Here is a 22,724-nt window from a genome sequence, read left to right on the forward strand (position 1 = left end):
GCTACTCATCAAAGCCAAAATCGTATTTAGTATTGGATGCCTACATTATAAAGCCTTGCATTTGACTAATCCTCACTAACTTTCCCACTGTCAGTGATGTCGATTTGCAGAGCATACTAACTACCCGTGAGGGTGTCAATGTGTCTGAGCAGGTGAGTGGATGTGTTGTCCCGGCAGCTATTCGAAGACCTAGTTCTTCAGCTTCTTCCAGAACCTATGAAGTGAGGAGTGGGCTCTGATGTGTTGTGGGAGGTCGATCCATGTTTTGAGTGTGATGTAGGGGAAAGACCGTAGAGTGTGTTACCATAGTTGTGTGTGCTTTGACAAAGAGATCTTGAAAGCAGAAACTAACTGAACACAGAAGTACCAAGATTCAGAGCTGATCAAACACAAAATGAATGTTTGTCAGGAGCTACTTTATAACAGTTACTGTTAACCTAGGGACGAAACATTAACTTCTGCTCTGCAGACATCACTTAAATTCATCTCTTCCGGTTACTCCTGAATTAGGAATGGTCCCATCAACGTACGACTTAACCTCACAAGTACTAAGTCTCTCTTATTGTACTGTATTTTTCCTAGTCCCTAATATAAAGCACAATAGTACCACCTTGGTGCAAAAACATTATATAATGCTGATAAATCAATAAATATAATTATTTTTGTCAACAATGTCCTAAAACATAACCACCATCTGATTCGGAACAATTTAAAGCCCTCCTCTAAACCTGAATGAAACAAACGGAAATGTCCTACAACACACACCTTAATTTACAAAATGCTGCACAAAAATCCATAGCAGGGTCTAGGAGGCCACTATCCAGTGTAAATCATCACTAAAGAATGCACTGGTCTAGTTTAACCTCACCAGTCATTATTCAGTAGGCCTCACCTGTAAACAATATGAAACACAACCAAATCCAAAGTCAAAACACCGCTTTCACGCTGACCATCGATTACCCCTGATTAGCTCATGTTCTGAATGTACCGTACAAGGGCACATAAAATAACACAAATTATCCAGCTGTAGAATAGAACCTCCAAAACCTCCACCCGGCCTCCAAATGAGCCCTACGAACTGTAGAAGCCCAACTCCTTCCCTACATCTGAAACTTAACTTTCTTGTGCATATCACTAAGGCTTCATTTAACGTGGAAAAAGCCATGATACAGGCACTAGATGATATTATGTATTCTCCTGGTAAGCATGATGCTTTCTTCTCAGTGTTGCTTGACATATGCATAGTGCTGAATATGGCTGAACATGCAACACTCTTAGTCATCGAAGCCATCCTGGTTTGCCTTTGCAGTGCAGTGCTAAAACTGCTGCCTTTCTCAAAATCACAATTTGTGAATAATGAGTGTTTCCGATAATTCAAATTCCCCCTCAAGTGTTCGGTGCATTGAGAGCTAAATCCTACATCCGTCTTCGCTAAAACTTTACATGAAATCTCTGAGTTAGGAAATTGGGGAACGAGTGTATCCTACCATCAGTTTAGTGAACACCTTAGTGAATGATCCGTCTGAAATCAAGAAGCCCAAATTGGTCCGTGAAAATGCAAAAAGGGGGATGAAATGTTTTCCCTTACACTGAATCCTCCAAAACAGAATTCGTTTTACTGCCTTCGAAGATAATCTTTAAGCAGTGCAATCTTATCTTCTACATTCAGGCATCTCTTCTAGGCTACTCTCATAAGTTGTTAGACGTTCCATTTGACCAGCAACTAATAATGGAACCGTACATCTTCGGCATTGACAAAACTTCCTCTTCCAAGCTGCATGATGCTGAAAACCTATGTAACTCACATAGGGTTGAAGTATACAAAAAGTGATGGTTGGAATGCTTGAATTAATGTCGGCCACTGGTAATTACTCAGACGGCATTCCAGTCCATTATTATTTTGCACACCATGCTACCTCAATTTGGACTCAGACTTATGCAAATCAGTCCTGACCATGATCCAATAGGAACAGTCCAGCCTGAACTGCCAGGCCAAGTCCTCCCTGAAACTGGGGTACAAGCAACCTGAGACTGGTTTCACGCTAATTGGGACTCATCAGTCAGGTGTAGCTTGGTTCCACTGGCACATTGAGAACAGAACCCATGTTTTGGCATACCTGTTGCACTTGCAGCATCACAGTGAAGTATAGAATAAAATGATGGGTAGAATGTTTACCTAAATCTCAGCTAATGGTAATTACTTGGTTGAGGTATCCCAGTTAATTATTATTTTGTACACCATGCCAGTTCAGTTTGGACCCAGCCATGTGCAAATCAGTCCTAACCCTGCTCCAGTCTGTAAATTCCTTCCCGGACTGCCAGGCCAAGTCCTACCTGAACCGTAACACAAACAACCCAAGACTGATTTCAACCTACTGGGCTTGTCAGTTGGGTGTAGCTTGGTTCCAGTGGCCAGTAAGTATGGGACCCACGTCTGGGCATACTTGCTGCACTTAAGGTGCCACACTAAAGTATACAAAAAGTGATGGGTGCACTGCTTCACTCCATAGATTATCCACCAGAAAAAGTGTTACCAAAGGTAAGTAACTTGCTCTTCTGATTCCTCACCTTTAGGAAACCTTTGGATTTTCTGTGGGATGGCCTCTGACCAAAAGGCCTTCCAAAATGCCCCCTCCATTGGACCTGGCTACCCAAGCAATAGTGTTTTGTGAATGTGCGCAAAGATAATCACATTGCAGCTTGACAGATGCTGAAGACAGACACTATGCATGCCAATACAATGGTAGCAGTCTTGGTTCTGGTAATTGGGGCCCTCAGTCCTTCTGGATACTTCTTCTTGGCCAATGTGTAGCTGATCTTAATGCAGCAGACTATCCACCTTGACAAAGTTTTTTTCTATGCAACCTTAACTTTTCTTTGCCCCAATAACTCTACAAAAAGCTGATCATGCATGCAATGGTCTTACATGTGAGAAATGTAAAAGCTTAAGGCTCTGTTGAGGTCCAGTCGATGGAGCCTCTCCTCCTCATTCGAAGGTTGAGGTGATGATGGATTGCCCAAAGTGAAAGGGAGTCATGACTTTTGACAGAAAGGCCACACTTGACCTCAACACCAGCTTGTCTGGTAAAAAGGTGGTATAATGAGGCTTCACTGTGAGCACCTGGAGCTCACTCGTGCAATAAGCTGAAGGGATCACAATGAGGATGGCAGTTTTGAGAGTCAGAAGATGCAACAAGCAGCTATGCATTGGCTTGAAGGGGGTGCACATGATGAACATCAGGACCAAATTAAGATGCCACTGTGGCATCAGAAATGGTTTGGGAGGGAACATGCATGTCAAACCTTTAATAATATGTATCAAAACAGGTCATTTAAACAAGAACGGTTGGTCTAGCAAATGCAAAAATGGCAAAAGAGCTGAAAAGTAACCCTTAATGGTACCCACTTTAAGAGCTTGAAAGACCAAAGACAAAACCAACAAAGGGTCTGTGTTGCAAACTCCACACCTGGCCACAAATGTATTCCAACGCCCAGCATAAATAGGCTTGATAGAGTGATGCCTGACCACAAGGTTACCATCCACAACCTCAGGTGATAGATCATAGACAGTCTACTGCTGCTGCTGCTTAACCTCCCTGTATGGAGACGTAGATTGCACAGATTCAAGTAAAGAACCCTGCCCTGCTGCTGTGACAGATAATCCTCATGAAGCAGTAGCCTGATCAGAGGGCAGATGCTCATGCCTGGGATTCCCCAGTACCACACTCTCCTGGCCAATCTGGAGCCACTAGAATGACTTGGACATAGACGTTCCTGTTCTTCTTCAGAACTCAGGCAGGAGAGCCAGAGGTGGAAAGGCATACATGAGTCATTTGCTCCCTTTGGCCTGAATGTGCCTTCTAGACTGAATGTTCTTTGGAACTCCAACATGCAGAAACCTTTATACTGCATTTTCTCCACTGTGTTGATGAGATCCAGCCAGGATTATCCCCACTGTTGTAAGATGCCCTGCAGGACTTCGGGGTGCAACCACCAGTTATGGTCTGTTAGGCATCGCCCTCTGTGATTGTCTGCCCTGGTGGTTAAAGATCCTTCTAGGTGGTTTATGATCAGGGAGATTCCCTAATGCACAAGCCAACTTCAGAGGTGCAGTGCCTCCTGCCATAGGACCCAAGTCCCCACTCTGCCCTGTTTGTTGTAGCTGTAGTTTTGTCCATGAGAACCTGGACTAGCCTTCCCTTGAACACCAATAAGGCCTTCCACTCCAGCCTCCAGGTGGATTGCCCAGTAGCTTCCACAGATGTATGTGGAGCCAGGTTTCCATCAGAGCCCTCTGATCTCTACCTCTCCCAGATGACCTCCTCATCCCAACAGTGATGCATCTATTACCACAGCCAGCCCTGGATTGAGAAGGGAGAGGTGCCTACTGCTTCTCCGGTTGCAGACGAACATCTACCACTGCAGATCTTGTCCAGTTCCATCCGAAACCTGGATGATGTCTGCCAGGATAACCTGGTGCAGGCCCACTGAGACTTCAGATGCTACTGTGGAGCCTGCATATGCCACCTAGTGAAGTTGGCAAGCAGGATGCATAAGGCCAACAGGCCAGTAAGTCTCAGAGTTGCTATCACCAAGATACAGGACAAAGTCTAAAACACTGGAATCATAGCCAGGATATCCTGGACTTGTTGTGGCGGAGGAAAGACCCTGAAAAACACTGAATCCAAGACAGCTCCTAATAAAGGAAGTCTTTGCAGAAGAGTCAGATGAAATTTCAGCTGATTGTTAGATCTGTCAGACTTAGGGTGGTTTTCCCTAAAAGTTTTGCCTGCTTGCCTCCAATCTTTCTGAATTCTTTTATGTTGGCTTTAGGGTTCTGTGCACTTACCACTGCTAACCAGTGCTAATGTGCTTGTGCTCACTCCATTAAACATTGTTTGATTGGTTTACACCTAATTGCCATATGTGATTTACTTTTAAGTCCCTAGTAAAGTGCACTACATGTGCCAAGGGCCTATATGTTAAATGCTACTAGTGGGCCTGCAGCACTGATTGTGCCACCCACTTCAGTAGCCCTTTAAACATTTCCCTGGCCTGTCATTGCAGCCTCAATGCAGTATCACACTTTCATGTCAACTTGTCATTTAAAACCCCTTGCCAAGCCTTAAACTCCCCTTCTATTACATATACGTCACCCCTAAAGTATGCCCTGGGTAACCCATGGGGAAGGATGCTATGTAATTAAAGGTTATGACCTGTACTTTTAAGTTTTACATATCCTGGTAGTGAAAAACTCACAAATCAATTATTCACTACTGTGAGGCTTACCTTTCTCATAGGATAGCATGGGGGATTCCTTATTACATTTAATAAGGTGTAATTTCCTATTAAGAGGAGGTAGATCTGTCGTGTTTAGTACCTATGGAATTGTCATGATAAATCTCCTTAATGGTAAAGTCAGATTTATTGTTACAATTTTGTAAATATCACTTTTAGAAAGTTGGCATTCTCCTGCTCTTAGCCCTGTGTACCTGCAGCCTGTCTCTGATCACTTGTCCTGTATGAGTGACAGCTGGGCTTTGTGTAATCCCTCTAGACAGCCATTCACAATGGGATCTTAGGTGTGGCTTGATGGTCCCTGGTAGGCCATCAGGCAGGATGGGAGGGTGGGGAGATGATCACAGCATCACACTTACACCTGTCCTGTCCCCGCACAAAGGGATGCATACCCCCCTGTACTGAGCCCGGAGCCAGGGCAGGAAGGGAGGACCACTGTGCACTTCAAAGACTCCTTTGAAGTCTCCCCCACTTCAAAAGCACCATTGGGTATAAGAACTCGACCCCAGATCCTACCACTTCAGTACACTTCTGGACCTGTGAATACTCTGGCAGGAAGAAGGACGTCTGTGCTGCTGAAGGACTGCCACTCTCCTGGACTGCTGCTCTGGAAGAACTTCTTTCTTGCTGTGCTGACCTGCTGCCCACTGGCAACCTTGCCTGGGTGATAAGCACTGGACCCACATCACTAGAACCCAGCATCCAGAGTGACGTCAAGGGCCAGCTGACTGGTCTCCTGTTTTGTAAAGTCTCAGGGACATAAAAGACTTTCATCTCATCTGCTCCTGCACCTGGACTCTGACAGTTGTGAGCCTATCCTGCCAAATGGTGCACATCCAGTCTTCAAGACTTTTAACCTTATGTTAGATTCTGAAACCACAATCACTCTAAAATACTTTAGGTCCTCTGTTGTTTGAAGAGACTTGGGTTGCCTCATAGAGAACAAACATTCAGCCATTTGCACAATTTGCAATTGCTTTCCATGATGAACCAGGTGACTTTCAAATGTCTATGTAGGGCCCTGGGCCTCATTTCCTCCGTGTTCAGAAAAGTTCTTCTTTTCACTCACTCGGTTCTCTTCCTCATGTCTAATGGATGGGCAGAGTGACAGAGCCTTTTCTGAATAGCAAGTGAAAATTTGAAATTATCTGCCTCTGTCCTGGCAAACTATTCAGAGTCCCATGCAGTTGCATAAAGCTCTGAAAACCTGGCTGTTTTCTGCATACATCTTACATTTGCCCTGTGCTCTAACTTTTTGGTAAGGTCAATGTTCACATTTCATAAGAGTCTATTCCTTTCCATTCCACTTTACCTCCAGAGTTGTTTCTAGTAGTATCCCCAATCACTGTTCTTCACTTTTGTGTGTTATGTTATAAAGAGATCCACTAACCTAGTTTCTAGGTCTGGTTGCACAAATACCTTTAAAAGTACAATAGGACAACACAAGAGTCTAAGCTCTAATGAATCTCAGCGCTCTTCATGTGTCCCCTTTCACACGAGTCGCCCAAAGCTACACCATAGTGTCAGTGAACTCTCGGCATCCCCAATAGACAACTATGTTGGAAATACAGGTATTTACACACTGTGACCATGGACATGCACAAAGTGTAGGCAATATAAAAAATTATTTTCTTTTCGGACTTACGCAAAAGGAAAGTAGTTAAATTAGAATAATGATTTAACTCCAGGAAGATAGGCTGGGGTTCTCCTCACACAAAAGTGCCCAAGCCTATTTATGGCTCCAGTTCCTTCAGATAGGCTTAGTGTCCACAGAGTTACAAAATCTCCCCATTCTAAAGCAGAAAGAATATGGTCCTTTGGACTCAAATAACCCTGTACAACACATCACATACCCTTAGTGTCAATGAACTCTCGCTCTCCAAAAGACCGTCCATTGATCATGGACTCGCAGAATCTCAAGTTCTAATGCACCCTTTTCCAGGGCTCACTGAATCTCCAACCACTGGTCCTAGTTTCTCAGGACTCCCAACCCTAAAACCCATACCCTACAGTCCGTGGATTTTGAGAACTTAGACACTAAAGGAGATACTGCCAGTGTCAAGGAACTCTCAGAATCTCCAACAGACAGTCCAGTGTTTTTGGACTCATGGATCGCTCAACTTCAGAGTAGACAGATCTATTCTCATCCAACTGTTCTGTGGTTTCCATGATTCATAGAAATGGCAAATATAAAAGACCCTCATTTCTATAAATTTGAAATAATTCCCCTGAAAAATGAGTAAACATTTCCCCAGATGTTCTGCAATAAAACCATATTGCTCCTAAAGTGTCTCAAGTCCAAACAATTTTATAGAATAAGACGTTTTCACCTGTTGAATTTTCCATCTGCACCTACATGCTGTGTGATGAATGTGAAAAGTACAATTGGAAGTAACCAGCTTCAAATAATACACCCCCCTAGACATGGGCCCTCACCTGTTGCTTTTGCTAGAAGCGAGAGGTTGCATTTTATTTTGATGCCCCTTCTTTACCATTGTTGCACCATGATATTATTAGTGTGGAGATGACCAGCACTGAACGTATTACGTGACAAACAACATTGTTTCTGTGTATGTAGTGCATCCTCAAGAAACACCGCCATTTATTAGTCAACTTGATCAGTTATTAGATAATTTTATATGGCTGGCCGCAGGAGGAATGGTTTTGACAATATGGACCATGGCCACAACTGGGCATTCTTGGATGGACAGACAATGATTTGCCCCAATAGCTGAAACATTGATTTGTCTATAAATCATAGCATTCCGGTTTCAAAATGACAGTTCTCGTCCGGAAGGCATCATCTGAGTCTTGATGAGACATGGGGAGCACATTATCACTTCCAGGTGAAGATGCAACCTAAGGATTTAATTAAACCTGTCATTATCTTGAGTATTTTTCACAAGAATGGTGGCTTGAATGATGGACCTAATAGAATAAGTGCTTATTCCTCACCTCCCCGAGATGGTGTGTAGAAAAGTCTGAAAGAGACACCTTGTGTCAATTTAAATAAGTCCTGCTCAGAATGTATTCAATATTTGGAAAATATATGGACTCTGGAAGTCTCTATTGGAAGTACTGTTTTAGGCGCTGGTTGCTGTTGATAGGGAGGAAAAATTCTGGACCAGCTTGGACCCATAAAGGAGCTCCGATGGACACTGTCTGCTTCGAATTCCCTAGGCCTCTTGTTGTCTTCTGGTTGAAAAGAACAGTTATAAGAACTCAGTCTTTTCCTTGGAAACGTCAAATGCCACTTTAGGCTCATAGCTTTTCTGCTTCCTAGAAATAAAGAAAACAGAAAAAATAGTCACAAACTAGGAAAGCACACAGCGCGATTCCAGTGTATTCCCTTCCTGTAATCAAATCTAAGTACGAGCCGGCAGACCTTCGATTAGGGAAGGCATCATTGACAAAGGGACCTCAGAACTGGGTCAGGGAGGTCAGAGTTGGGCAAGGAAGTTATAAGTAGGTCATGGATATCAGAGCGGTGCAGAGATGTCAGAACAGAGTCAGAAAGGTCATACATTCGGCACGAAAACAAATAATATTTGCTAACCCACTTTTAAAGACCTTATATACAATGGTAGCTTTGCAAAGCACTCGCCCTGTCGCACAATGACTGCTTTGCAACACAACCGCAGTTTTGGGCTGCAACTTATTAGAGATCAGTCATGGCGCATAGCAACCATTTTCAATTGGCGAGATCTCAAGTCTCATGTATCATATGCTAGAGTAATGCAATTGGATATAGAGGCAGCTAAGCATAACTGTGTTTGAAATAAAGCCACAATGCTGCCCGCCGGATCTCCAGAATACAGACATTATAACAAGTCAAGGTGGAGCACCATGATATGGTGCCAACAACACCCTAAGGAGTGTGTGACATGAGCGGTAACTATAACAAACAGGGTGGCAGTGCCAAATGTCCACTCATCCATACGTAACTTAAAGTAATGGCGTATAGAATGGAAAATAGGAATAACAATACTGATGCAGAAATGGTTGCTTAATCTGGTGAGGGACCAGATGAGCAGCCCGATCTAGAAATTAGAGCTGGAACATACAAATACTAGACACCAGAGCACACTTATAAGAATGAACAGTTGAGTCCAAAGGTCCAAATTAACCAGGTATGATCATTGTATGGATTTATTTCAAGGCCAAATAAGTCATACAATCCAAAAGCAAAACAGCAGCCGACACTTCCTTCATCCTCCTGGAATTTCTCAAGGCTGTAAACAAAACTAAGAAGTACCAACAAACGAAGGAATGCAGGGAAAATAGTAAGGCACAAAAACGTAAGATATAGAGAAACACAGGCAACTCAATAGGTTAAACAGGCTCCAAAGTAAAAAAAAAAAAACAGGAGATGAAATAAAAGCAAATCGTGAGCAGAAATGCGAGAGTAAGAGAATGTTATGAGCAAATGTGAGACAGAAATACCAATGAAAAGAAAGGGAGAGAAAGCTTTATACCAAATGAACAAATAATACCTAAAAATATATTGACATAGAATAGAAGAGGATTTGTGATGTAACAGAGTGAATCCCATGCGAAAAACCACAACTAGTGAGGGCAAAATGAGAATGATCCACTTGCTCTTGAGTTGTCTTAGGGCCAACGTTCTGTCTCCTGCTCAGGCAAAAGGTTCCATGACATCCAAGCCATGGAATTGAATTTTAATTACTTGACAGTGCTGGTGTAACAACCATAGTGAACAGTCAAAGGATAGGTGTTGTTGTTGTTCCATATAGCGCGAAGGTGTTCTTGGATATGTTCCTTCAATGGTCATAATGTGCTACCGATATCTATAAGGCCACATTGGCAAATGATACAATATACAACAAATCTACTGGCATACATTACATAGACCACACCAAAAAAAATCTGTGTCCGAAATCAGGCACTGTCCTTTCCAGTAGTTCAATTTGTGTTTTATAAATTTATTGGTATCAGTCATAGGGTTGTGAGACAATTTTTGATAGGCATTCTCACCCAAGAGTTGTCTGTCTATTCCAGTTATATAGCCTCTTAAATTCACAATAACAATGTTGCCACCCTTATCTGCTTCTTTTATAACAATGTTTTTGTTGCCAGCTAAGCCTTGTAAAGCCAGCTGTTTCTGCTTAGACATATTGTGTAATTGTGAATGTTTGAGCCCTAATGTGTAGGAATCCTCTAGGTTATACAGGTTCTGAGTGACAGCTTGGTGAAAAAGATCAACCATGTTCCCAGGAGGTAGTGAAGGAGTGAATCTAGATTGTTTCTTTAGACCACTAGCCACATCCAGGTTGGGGACTATAATAAGATCTAAAAGCACTTTAGGCATAGGAACTCAGTCATTGGTTGAGTCCTTTAAGGACATTAACAACTGTACATTCCATAAATCACTAATACATGACCAGAATGATTTTCATGTTGGCTAACTGGTCCTGATGCTGTATTCTGAATTATCTCACCGGTTGCGAGAAGTTGACTTTGTGGTCATTCCTTCTCTTGATGTGGAGTCTTCTCTGTATTCTTGGTTCCCCCCTTTCTTGTCTTTTTTGTGTCAATATCTCATTTTGTAAATTGTGGTCTCGACCCTTTGCAGTATCTTACTAACTCTGCTAAAAAGGAACTAGCAGCTGGCACATGAGGGGTGTGGAACCAATCGTATCAGTGCTCAAGACTGCACAGCGCATTGCAAATCATAGGTCTTTTGAACAGACAATCCGGCTATATATTGGTTCAGGCGGGTCGTGTTTTGAGAAAAGAGTTGTGAAATTTGGCAAAGAAGCAGTAAATACAACAAGGGTGCTAGTTTAAGGAGAGAGATGACAAAATTTGTGCAAATAGGAAACTACTGATGATTCTGTGTTATCCTTGTAACGAGGACCTAACTATGGCCTCTGGTGTTGCTGTGGGAAGGGCAATGAGCAGCCTAATTGGATTTATTTGGCTTTAATGCCTGGTCAAGTCTGTCTACGTAGCAATATATATAGCATTATCAAAGTTCATGAACAAAGTCACATGCAGTGAGTCAGTAGCGCTGGTGTTCCATCTTGCTATTTAAAACAGTTGCTTTGTCACTAATTGTTTCATGAAAATCCATGGATCCTGCAGGTCTTTCATTTAAGTATTTTAGAAATGGGGTCTCTGGTTGGCAGTCACTTTGCACTCTGTCCAAGCAGGGACCCTCATGCTAGTCAGAGTAAGGGAGTTACACTCCTAAGACAACCCCTGCTCACCCCCTTGGTAGCTTGGCACAAGCAGACAGGCTTATCTCAAAGACAATGTGTAAAGTATTTGTACCAAAACACAGAGTAATACAGTGAAAACACTACAAAATGGACACCACACCAGTTTAGAGAAATAGTCAATATTTATCTAAATCAAACAAGATCAAAACGACAAAAATCCAGCATACACAAGTAAAGTTATGAATTTTCAAAATAATAAAATCTTAGTCCATAGAAAACAATGGAAACATTGTTGTCACACAAACTACTTGGTTTGCGTTAACAATAAAGCAGTGCTGGTGGGCGTGTGTCGGAAAAGTCAGCAGTGCATTGATTCCGTATTCGCAAGTGAGGCCGTGCGTCGTTTCTTCTCCGGTTGGGTATCCAATGTGGCATTTTTCTCTCCCGCAAGAGAGAGATGCGTTGATTTCTGGATGGGGCATCTTGGATCCACGCAAGTTCACGATGATTTCGACGCCCAGCAATGAAGCGTGAGAAATCCAGCTGCACGGTGATGGAAACCCTCACGTGATGAAAAACCACACTGCGTGGGGTTTGCGTCCTTTTCAGCAGCCACAAGCGGGTGCTGCGTCATTTCTCCAGATGCAATGCAGCTGATGCATCGATTTCCCAGCCATGATGCAGGTGGTGCATTGATTTCAGCCACAAGGCAGGTGGCGCACCATTTTTACAGCTGAGTTGCAGGTGGTGCATAAAAATTTTCCTTTCATTGCTTCCTCTGTGTGGATTTCAGTCCTTTGTTTACCAGCTTCACCTTTTAAGGGCCCTGGGACTGGATAGGGCACCATTTACCAGGGCAGGAGTCTCAGCAGAGAGTCCGGGTGCTGGCAGAGGAAGTCTTTGATGGTCCTGGACTTCAAAACAGGAGGCAAGCTCAGTCCAAGTCCTTGGAGACATTTCACAAGCAGGAATATACCACAAAGTCCAGTCTTTGTTTTCTTACAGGCAGAAGCAGCAACTGCAGCCACCCCAGCAAAACACAGTCACAGGCAAAGGGGCAATACTCCTCCTCCAGCTCTTCAGCTCTTCTCCTTGGCAGAGCTTTCTATTGATTCCAGAAGTAATCTGAAAATCTGGGGTCCCCTACTTATACCTCTTTCTGCTTTGGAAGTAGGCAAACTTTAAAGGAAAGTCTCTGTTGTTCACAAAATCCTCACTTGCGCAGGCCTGGCTCCAGACTCACACCAGAGGGTTGGAGACTGCACTGTGTGAGGGCAGGTCCAGGCCCATTCCGGTGTAATTGGTCACTCCTCCCTCCACTCCAACCCAGATGGCCCATCAGGATATGCAGGCTAAACCCCAGCTCCCCTTGTGTCACTGCCTGGAGGGGATTCACAAACAGTCTAACTGTCAGTCTGACCCAGACAGGGAATGCACAAGCAGGCAGAGTTACAGAATGTCTTAAGCAAGAAAATGCCCACTTTCTAAAAGTGGCATGCAATTTCAAACTGACAATATAAAAACCAGCTTTACCAAAAGCTGTATTTTTAAATTGTGAGTTCAGAAACCCCAAACTCTACATCTCTCTCTGCTCCCAAAGAGAAACTTAAAAGACATTTAAAGGCAGGCCCATATTAACCTATGAGAGAGATAGGCCTTGAAAACCGAATTTGGCAGTATTTCACTTTTAGGACATGTAAAACACATCAGTACATGTCCCACCTTTAACATACACTGAACCCTGCCCATGGGGCTACCTAGGCCTACCTTAGGGGTGCCTTACATGTACAAGAAAGGGAAAAGTTTGGCCTGGCAGGTGGGTACAGGTAGGATTGGCAAGTTTAAACTGCACACACAGACACTGCAGTGGCACGTCTAACCACGTTTACAGGGCTACTCATGTGGGTGGCACAATCAGTGCTGCAGGCCCACTAGAAGCATTTTATTTACAGGCCCTAGGCACCTTTAGTGCACTTTATTAGGGACTTACTAGTAAATCAAATATGCCAATCATGGATAAACCATACAATTTACACAGAGAGCATATGCACTTTAGCACTGGTTAGCAGTGGTAAAGTGCCCAGAGTCCTAAAGTCAACAGAAACTGGTCAGGAAAAATAGGTGGAAGGAGGTAAAACGTTTCGGGATGACCCTGCAAAGAGGGCCAGGTCCAACAATGGAATAATACTTTTAAGAGAAGGTGTTAAAAATCCAGACAGGAAAGATCAGCAGTGCCAACAAACGAGAAATAACTAGCTTGACAATGGGACACAAACCGGTTTAAATGGAGCGACTTACAGGAAGCACAGGGCTTCCAAGTTTTCAAAAAGGAGCTAAATTCTTATTCCACAAACAGTGTACATGTGTAGGCCTAGAGTGGGAATCGGCTAAGTGGTACTGGGCCAGCATATTACACGAGTAAATGAAACAAAATGAACAAACATTGCCACAGGCATACATAGGTCTTGCCAATGTGAGAGCTATTGTTTTTGCCAATTGACTTTAGACATGTTGTTCAGCAGCATGGCTGCTGTTCTGCATGGCTGAAAGTTAGTGGCATGGTACAGAGGAGAGTGGAGTAGAGGAGAGTGGACATAGAGGAGTGGAGTAGAGTGGCATATAGTGGAAAGAAGAGGAGGAGCCTGGAGTGGAATGGCATAGGGTGGGGCCATAGAGTGGAGTGGTATACAGTGGAGTGGCAAAGAGTGGAGTGGTATGGAGTGGGGTAAAGTGGCATAAAGTAGAGTGGTGCAGATTGGCATAGAGTGGCGTAGACTGGAGTGGTGGTGTAGATTGGAGTGGCATAGAGTGGAGTGGTGTAGAGTGGTGTATAGAAGAGTGGCGTAATGTAGAGTGGAGTGGTGTAGAGTCACATTGAGTGGAGTGGACTAGCATAGAGCATAGTGGGACAGAGTAGCACTGAGTAGAGTGATGTAGAGTTTAGAGGCGTACAGTGGCATTGTGTGGAGTGGAGTAGAGTGGCACGGAGTAGAGTGCCATAAAGTATAGTGAAGTGGAGTAGAGTGGATTGCATTGGAGTGGCTTCGAAAAGACCAGAGTGGTGTTGGGTAGCATAGAGTGGGTCGGAGTGGTGTCGAGTAGAGTGGCACAGAGTGTCTTGGAGTGGCAAAGAGTAGAGTGTAGGGTCATAAAGTAGAGTGTTGTAAAATGGCATAGAGTGGACTGGCATAGAGTTGAGTGATGTGAAGTGGTATGGAGTGGCATAGAGCGGCACAGAGTGGTGTAGAGCTCCGTGAAGTGGCATGGAGTGGCGTGACAGAGTGGAATGGAGTAGAGTGGAGTTGCATAGAGTGGTGTAGGGTTTGAGTAGTGTAGAGTGGAGTGGATTAGAGTGCTGCATAGTGGCATTTTGTGGAATGGAGTGGTGTAGAGGAAAGTGGCATGCAGTGGAGTGAGGTAACGTAGAGTGGAGTGGCGTAGAGAGGAGTAGAGTGGTGTAGAGTGGCATAGAGGGGAGTAGCATAGAGAGGCATAGAGTGGAGTGGCATGTAATAGACTGGCATAGTGTGGTGTGTAGCAGAGTGGCATGCAGTAGAGTGGCACTGAGCAAAGTAGAGTGGCATGGAGTGGCATAAAGTGGAGTAGAATAGAATAGAGTGGTGGGAAGTGGAATGCAACGGAGTCTTGTGAAATGGAGTGGTGAGGGGTACAGTGAAGTGTTGTATAGTAGATTGGAGAGGAGTGGCGGACAGTGGAGTGGCATTGAGTGGCACTGTGTAGATTGGAGTAGAGTAGAGTGCCAAAGAGTGGAGTGGTGTAGAGTGGAGTGGCATACAGTGGAATGGGGTGAAGGGGCATTTAGTAGAGTGGAGTGGAAAGACAGTACAGTGTCAAAGATTTGAATGTCACGTAGTCGTGTACAGTGGAGTGGGGTAGAGTAGAGTGGCCTAGAGTACAGTAGTGTAGAGTGAAATGGAATGGTGTAGAGTCATGTTGAGTGGCATTTGGCAGAGAGGAGTGGTCCAGATTAGAGTGGTGTAGAGTAGAGTGGCATACAGGGCAGTGGCATGCAGTGGAGTGGCATAGGGTAGAGTGGCCTAGAGTGGTGTGGAGTACAGTGCATGGTGTACGGTGGCACAGAGCTCCCTAAAGTGTCTGTGTGGAGTGGACTGGTGTGGAGTAGAGTGGAGTGCCATTGAGCAGAGTGGCCATGGAGTGGAATAGCATAGAGTAGGAGGGACGGGCATAGAGTGGAGTGGCATGGAGTGGAGTGATGTAGAGAGATGTTTAATTGAATGGAGTGGCGTAAAGTAGAGAGGTGTGGTGTACATAGAGTGGGGTACAGTGGAATGGGGTGGAGCGGTGTAGAGTAAGTATCTCAGAGTGAAAGCTCATAGAGAGGAGTGTCCTAGAGTGGAGTGTCATAGAGTGGAGTGTCCCAGAGTGAAGTGTCACAGAGTGGAGTGTCACAGAGTGGTGGAGAGTAGGATGGCAAAGAGTAGAGTGGAGTGACTGAGAGCATAGTAGTGTGGAGTGGCAATGAGTGGTGTAGAGTAGAGAGGTGCGGCACATAGTAGAGTGGTGTAGAGGGGAGTGGCATAGAGTGCCTTATCCTTATAGTATTGTGTGGAATAAAGTGGCACAGAGTAGAGTCACATAGAGTAGATTGAGGTGAAGTACCGTGGAATAAAGTGAAGTAGTGTGTTAGTGGAGTAGAGTGGAATGGAGTAGTGTAAGGGGAATGGCATAGAAAGGCACAGAGTACAGTGGTGCACAGTAGAGTGTCAAAGAATAGAGTGACCTAGTGTGGTGTGATGTGGAGTAGGGTGGTGTGAAGCAGAGTGGGGTGAAGTAGAGTGGCATAGAGTGGAGTGGCTTAGATGAGAGTGGCGTAGAGTGGAGTGGCATAAAGTGGCATTGTGTGGAATGGAGGGGCATAGAGTGATTTAGAGTAGAGATGAGTGGCACAGAATAGAGTGAAAGTAAGTGGCTAGAGTAGTAGCAAGAGGTGTAGAGTATAGTGAAGCTGGGTAGCATAGAGTGGTGCAGAGAGGAGTAGAATGGCGTAGAGTAGACTGGTAGCATAAAGTGGCATAGGGGGGAGGAATAGAGTTAAGTGGCTTTCAGTGACTAGAGGCATTGTGTGGAGTGGCATTGGGTAGAGTTCCGTAGAGTAGTGTGGCATTGAGTGGTGTGGAGTGACATAGGGTTACATTGTGTGGAATGGAGTGATGTAGCATGGCATGTAGTAGAGTGGTCGAAGAGTAGACTGGAATATTGTACAGTGGTGGGGTGGATTGGCTTAGAGTGCAGTGGAGTTGGGTAGAGCAGAGTGGTATAGAGTAGAGTGGCATACAGTGGGATGGAGATGGATGGAGTGGACTAGGGTGGATTGGTTGGGCTAGAGTGGAGTAAAGTGACTTAGAGTGGCAGAAATGGTGTAAAGTGGAGTACCATAGTGGAGCATTGTAGAGTAGAATGGTTTATATTGGAATAACATAGATTGCCATGTATTGGCATTGTGCGGAATGGGTTAACATAGAGTAAAGTAGCATAAAACAGAGTGAGGCAGAGTAGATTGGAGTGGTGTAGAGTGAAGAAGAGTGCCATTCAGTGGAATGGAGCTGTATAGCATGGAGTGGCATAGGATAGAGTGGTGTAGAGTGGGGTAGAGTAAAGTGGCATAGATTACAGTGGTGTAGAGTGCCCTAGAGTGTCACTTAGTGGAGTGCTGTAATATGACAGAGTAGAGTTGAGTGGTGTAGAGCAGAATGGATTAGCATTGAACATCATGGCATAGAGAAGCCATGGAGTTGCATAGAGTAGAGTGGCATAGCATAGAATAGAGTGGATTGGCGTGGAGTGATGTGGAGTGACAAAGAGTGGCATACAGTGGAGTGGCATAGGACAGAGTGGGGCAGAGTGGTGTAGAGTAGATTGGCATTGAGTACAGTGGTGTAGAAAGCCTTAGAGTGTCATTTAGTAGAGTGGTGTAGCATGGCATAGAGTATAGTGGAGTGGCAGAGAGCAGAATGGATTAGCATTGAACAGCATGGGGTGGATAAGCCAAGGAGTTGCGTAGAGTAGAATGGCATGAAGCTCAGTGGAATGGCATAGAGTAGAGTGGATTGGCATAGAGTGGAGTGGTGGGGATTGGTGAAGAGTGGCAGAAATTGGAGTGGTGTGGAGTGGCATTGAATGGAGTTTTGTAGAGTGGATTGGTGTAAAGTAGAGTAGCACTGAGTAGTGTAGAGTGGAGTCGCATGGATTACAGTAGAGTGAATTGGCATACAGTGGAGTGCAGTGGAGTGGAATGGAGTAGAATGGAGTAGAGTGGCGTAGAGTAGAGAGGCATAGAGTGGAGTTGAGTGGAGTAGAGTGGAGTGGGGTAGAGTTGAGTGACATGGAGTAGTACAGTTGCGGTGAAAGTAACTAAAACATCAATAGAGATGGCAAATAGGGCAAAAGCAACATAAATTAGAAGCCGAATGCCTGTGTTAAAAGTAGGACAGCACATTGCACATCCAGGAATAATACTGAAATCATCATAAAATAAAAATGACTAGTGTATTGCAAAAGCGTGAAGAAGAACAAATACGAGGAGGAACTTGTGCACTTAGTCAATGCATCAGGGAGGAACGGATACAAGAAAGGAAGAGAAGCCTACGGGAGTTAAGCAATCCAAAGACTGCAAGTGAGAAAGACAACAAAAACAAATAATAGTATGCTACAGGAGTGTTGTAAGCCCACTGAATTGTGAACAATACATCTTGCAACATAGAGCATGCACTGTGTAGACGAGACCTAAAAACGTGTTGTATTCATGCCCCATACCAGAAAGCAAAGTTTGAAGGAAAACATTTAAAGTATAGAAATAAAAATAAATGTACCTCAGGCGATTTTGTTTTGGTACAATGAACATACTTTCTAGTTATAGTAGAATTTGTTCTGCAGGCGGGGAAATCAGAATAAAGGTGTGATCTCACACATTCTTTATCCTCAATTGCATCAAAGGAAGTGACATATGACCTTTGAACTCACTGTTAAGAACTCAGTGACATGCGTACACTTAATATAATAACATAGAGCCTGATTCACAAAAGCAACTTATGCTTTTGAGTAATTTGCACTTTTGAGTAAATTTACTACATTTTACACATTCACAAAATCTGAGTGCAAGTTATTGAAAAAACAGTAGTACGTCCAGCCCCTCACACGGCCAACTCTTGATACTGCAACACCCTCCCACAGAAAATAAAATCCCATAGGAAAGAATGATAAGACAAATTAACAATGTTAACATAAATTAAATTATTTAAAATAGATACAAATATAAGTAAATATATATTTTAATAAATTATAATAATAATACTTTTAATTGTTAAATAGTACACATTTTGTAATTATAAAATATTTTAATGCCCTTCATTAAATATATCAATTAATGTACAGCATTTTAATTAAACTCTGACTAAATTATTTTAATCAATTCTACAAATCAATTGTAATAGAATTACTCATATCGTTTCTTTGTTAAGGCAGGAATTTACTTGAATTTAAACTCCAGAAAAATAATAATTAAATTTTATATATGTCCATTAATGACAGATTTATTTCAAAATTAAGTTAATAGTGCTGTAACATTTTATTTGTTTGGTTCCACATTTAAAATAAATGCATTGAATGAATTCACATTAATATTCTAAAAATATTTTCAATATTTATTTACTAGTTAAGCATTTTTAAATGTGTTCCTTAGACATGACCAGAGGAGGACTATGCTATGCTAGAATCTCCATACGGTAACATATATGAATATTTTAAAGGTTTATTTAACTCTCTGTATGGTAAAGTATATATGGAAAATGTAAAAGTTGTTTTTAACTCAAAAAAATATTGCAAAATACCTTTGTGGTAAATATTAATGTAAATTAATTTTCTATATTAATTTTGAATACAGATTAAAGAAAAAATGCTATAGCACTATTAACTTTATTTTGAATGTATCAATTAAGTTAAATATATAGAATTAAAACTGTTTTTCTCTAACGTAATTAAATAATACATTTTAACCTAAAGAAAATATATTTTTATTATGCTTTAATACTTATTAAAAGTAGTGTAGCAAATTAATAAAGGTAATTTGATATTTTATTACAAGACAAAAAGTTACATTAATGTTTAAATACAGAAAAGGCTGTTCAAATATTTCATCTATGATCAATATTTAATATTTAAAAAAATGTTTAAACATTAAATTAAATGTATTTATATGTTTAACTATTTAAACTAAATTCGTTTTAGCTTAACATTATTCCCCCTGGGGTTTTATTTAAAGTACCCTCCTACATTGTTCTTAATTGGAGGGTGTTGCAGTACCAGTGGTTGGCCATATGTGGTGCATGACTTACTATGTTTTTTGCAGTAGTACTTTAGAAGTGTAAATAATGAATATCATTTTATAGTACATTTTGTACTACTTCTGCAGCACTACCAAATATACTAAAAATGCAGTTTGTGATTCAGACCCTCAAAGGTTCCTAAAACAAATACATGACCATTGTAGACACCACTTGTATTTTAATTAGAAGGCTGACATGACATGCACGGGCAACATTATAGATCTCTTTTCCTTGGAGTCTAAATTGTGTCTACCACAAATGGTCATGGTGTAATAGCTCCCTTAGTGTACACCAAAAATGTAAAAACCTATTGATAAATCCCATGAAAAGTCTTAAAAAAAGATTTAAACGAAAATAGATCCTAATTCAATCTCTGTTAAATCATATGGACTATTTATTGACTTTGATCTATTTTTTTGGCTAATAGTATTCCTTATCATTGATGAATGTGAAAAGTGTTGATTATTGATCACTTAAAAAGGCACTGCCACTCTTGAGAAGCACAGGGTGAAGGTTTTGTTCAAACATATGTTTATGTATGCACAATAATGAAGCTTGATATGTTGTTTAACAGTGTGTGTTATTATTGTACTTTGTTGTTTATTCATTAGAGTGCACATTGCTCTGCTGAATTGACTTATTTTACAGAACTGGTTCCCAGTTCGATCAGTGACAAGTAAACAGTGCTCATCAGGAAGTGTTTACCTCCTGTTATGGGCTGCTTTTGCTACCACAGAGGCCAGGGTCACAAAGACAGTACAAGGAGTCACAATTGTACATTTGCAGCTGGTGAAGCTTCAGAGCCAACTATGAACAGTGCAGTAACAAGGCAGGGATGGTGGCAAGGACTGCCAGCAAATGGGAGTTAAAATGGGTATTGGAGCCAGTGCTTGCCTCCTCTGAGTCAAGTGCTGAGGGATAGTGCTTGGATGGTAAGGGATTATGAAGTTCAATATTTCTAGTTTCTGATTTGTTTAAATTGTGTTTCCTTTGCTCACACCATGATGAAGTTGCCATTTTTCTTGTGGAACCATTATCAACATCTCAGCACTTTCACTTACCATTGATCACATGTTGATGAAGTGGTCATCATTACATACATGCTTCCTAGACTTTAAGTCTGCATTTGACTGTGTCCAGCATGTAAAGCTGGCAAACTGGGAAATTCGGAATCCCCTCCTTAGGGCCATTCAATTACTATACTTTAACACATGGTGAGAATAATGATAGGTGATGGCTCCTGTCTCTCCAGGAAGACTGACATCCACTCAGGCCTGCAACAGGGGTACGTTTTGGTTCCTCAACTATCTAACCTTTTTATGCCAGACTTCACTAAGGATCTGGCCGCTGTAAATTCTCCCCCCTAAACCCAAGCTTGGTGGCAGTTCACAAACAAACCAGCTATACGCAGATGACACTGATTAAGTAAGCCAAACTGAGTAGGTTGCTAAGACATATTGACGCTCTAGCAAGCTGTTCAACAAAGATAGGCATATAAATACATTTAAGAAAAAGCAACGTCATGGTGATCGACAATAAGATAAAGATACATCAAAAATGGTTTCTCCAGGGCAAACCTATTAAGAAAGTGGATGAGTGTAAGTATCTTGGGGTACTTTTGACTCAAAAGGCTCATTTGTGCCTCAATAGCAGCAGCTTACACTTTAAAGAAAATGCTGTGATATCTGTATTTCATATCTGATACAACACACGGCCCTCCCTGATACTAATGTTGAAAATGTTTTATCACCAAAACTGCCACAAACACGAACTTATGGAAGTGCTGCGTGGTCACAATTCAATCCTAATGTATAGTTTAGTCTCCAAAACTTATAGGCATCTTTTTACACTGCTGAAAAATGCATTTCCAGAGCAGATACACTTTGAGTTCAGTATAACTAAACAAACCACAGTGAGAAAAAAGCCTTTATAAAATGTTGCCGTAAACTAAGAGCAACAACACAAATATTGCTCAACAAGGTACTATGGCCTGAAATAGTACATGGCCCGGAATACTCACCGACAAGGACTTACCTGGACACCTCCCTGCAATCACTTTAGATAAAGCCCCGCTGGTAAACAGCAATTACGTATGGAATCACTTAATAGTGGGGTGAAATCTTTTTCGCTAATCTGAGATAAAGGGGCACTATCAAAATGAAACCACCACTAGAGGGTGCTGAATAATTGCAACACCTTAAAAATTCAACCATATCTTAGGACAGGATATCCATCTTTTTTAAAGAATGCATTTATGAACTTTCGATTTGGCCATCTTCTGTCACTCAATCATACTCCACCACGGTTAAGTAAAAGCGTATGAACTGTAAACTATATGGGACAGTAAGAGAGGACTTGATCCACTTTGTCCGTATGTGCCTAACCCAAATAAAGGACAGGAGGAAGCTGTTACATCATGCTTTTAATCAACGTTACATCTGATCTCGTAGGTGAGCAACATTACAGTGCTTTGATCGTTTAGACACAGTTCTTAATTGTTGATTTACAAAGTTGTCATGAACTTGTAATAGTTTTGTTTTTGCTTATCATTCTCTATTATCCTGTTATTGAGAACCGTCATGAGAAAGACTATGCATCCACACTTTCAAATTTCTGTTTTGTACCCTCTGAAAATTTGTAACAAATATATTTACATTTTCTAATTCTGCCCTAGAACTTACTTATTGAGTTTTTTCCTTACTTAATTGTATTTTTGGTATGTCATGTGCTTTATCTTTGGATGCATTGTCTCATGGTATTGACGTTTAACACCGTCACAGACCCATCCACCCCTGGGGGCATGGTTGACGAGCCTTTTTGGGGTGAAAAAATTTAGGAGTCCCTCATGCCCACACTGTCTTCCCCTCCCCTTTATTCACAC

General features: G+C 42.1%; 1 protein-coding gene across 1 annotated transcript in view; it reads right to left on the reverse strand.

Annotated features, from left to right (window-relative positions):
• Positions 1–7,864: 7,864 nt before the first annotated feature.
• Positions 7,865–22,724, reverse strand: part of LOC138266092 (uncharacterized) — an 896,417-nt gene continuing 881,557 nt past the window's right edge. Inside the window, exon 27 of the mRNA XM_069214468.1 lies at positions 7,865–8,577. Coding sequence (XP_069070569.1) covers positions 8,511–8,577 — 67 coding nt within the window. The 3' untranslated portion in view covers positions 7,865–8,510. The remainder of the gene's footprint in view (positions 8,578–22,724) is intronic.

Source organism: Pleurodeles waltl, chromosome 11 (genome assembly GCF_031143425.1).
Source record: "Pleurodeles waltl isolate 20211129_DDA chromosome 11, aPleWal1.hap1.20221129, whole genome shotgun sequence".
In the NCBI taxonomy this organism is placed as follows: domain Eukaryota; kingdom Metazoa; phylum Chordata; class Amphibia; order Caudata; family Salamandridae; genus Pleurodeles; species Pleurodeles waltl.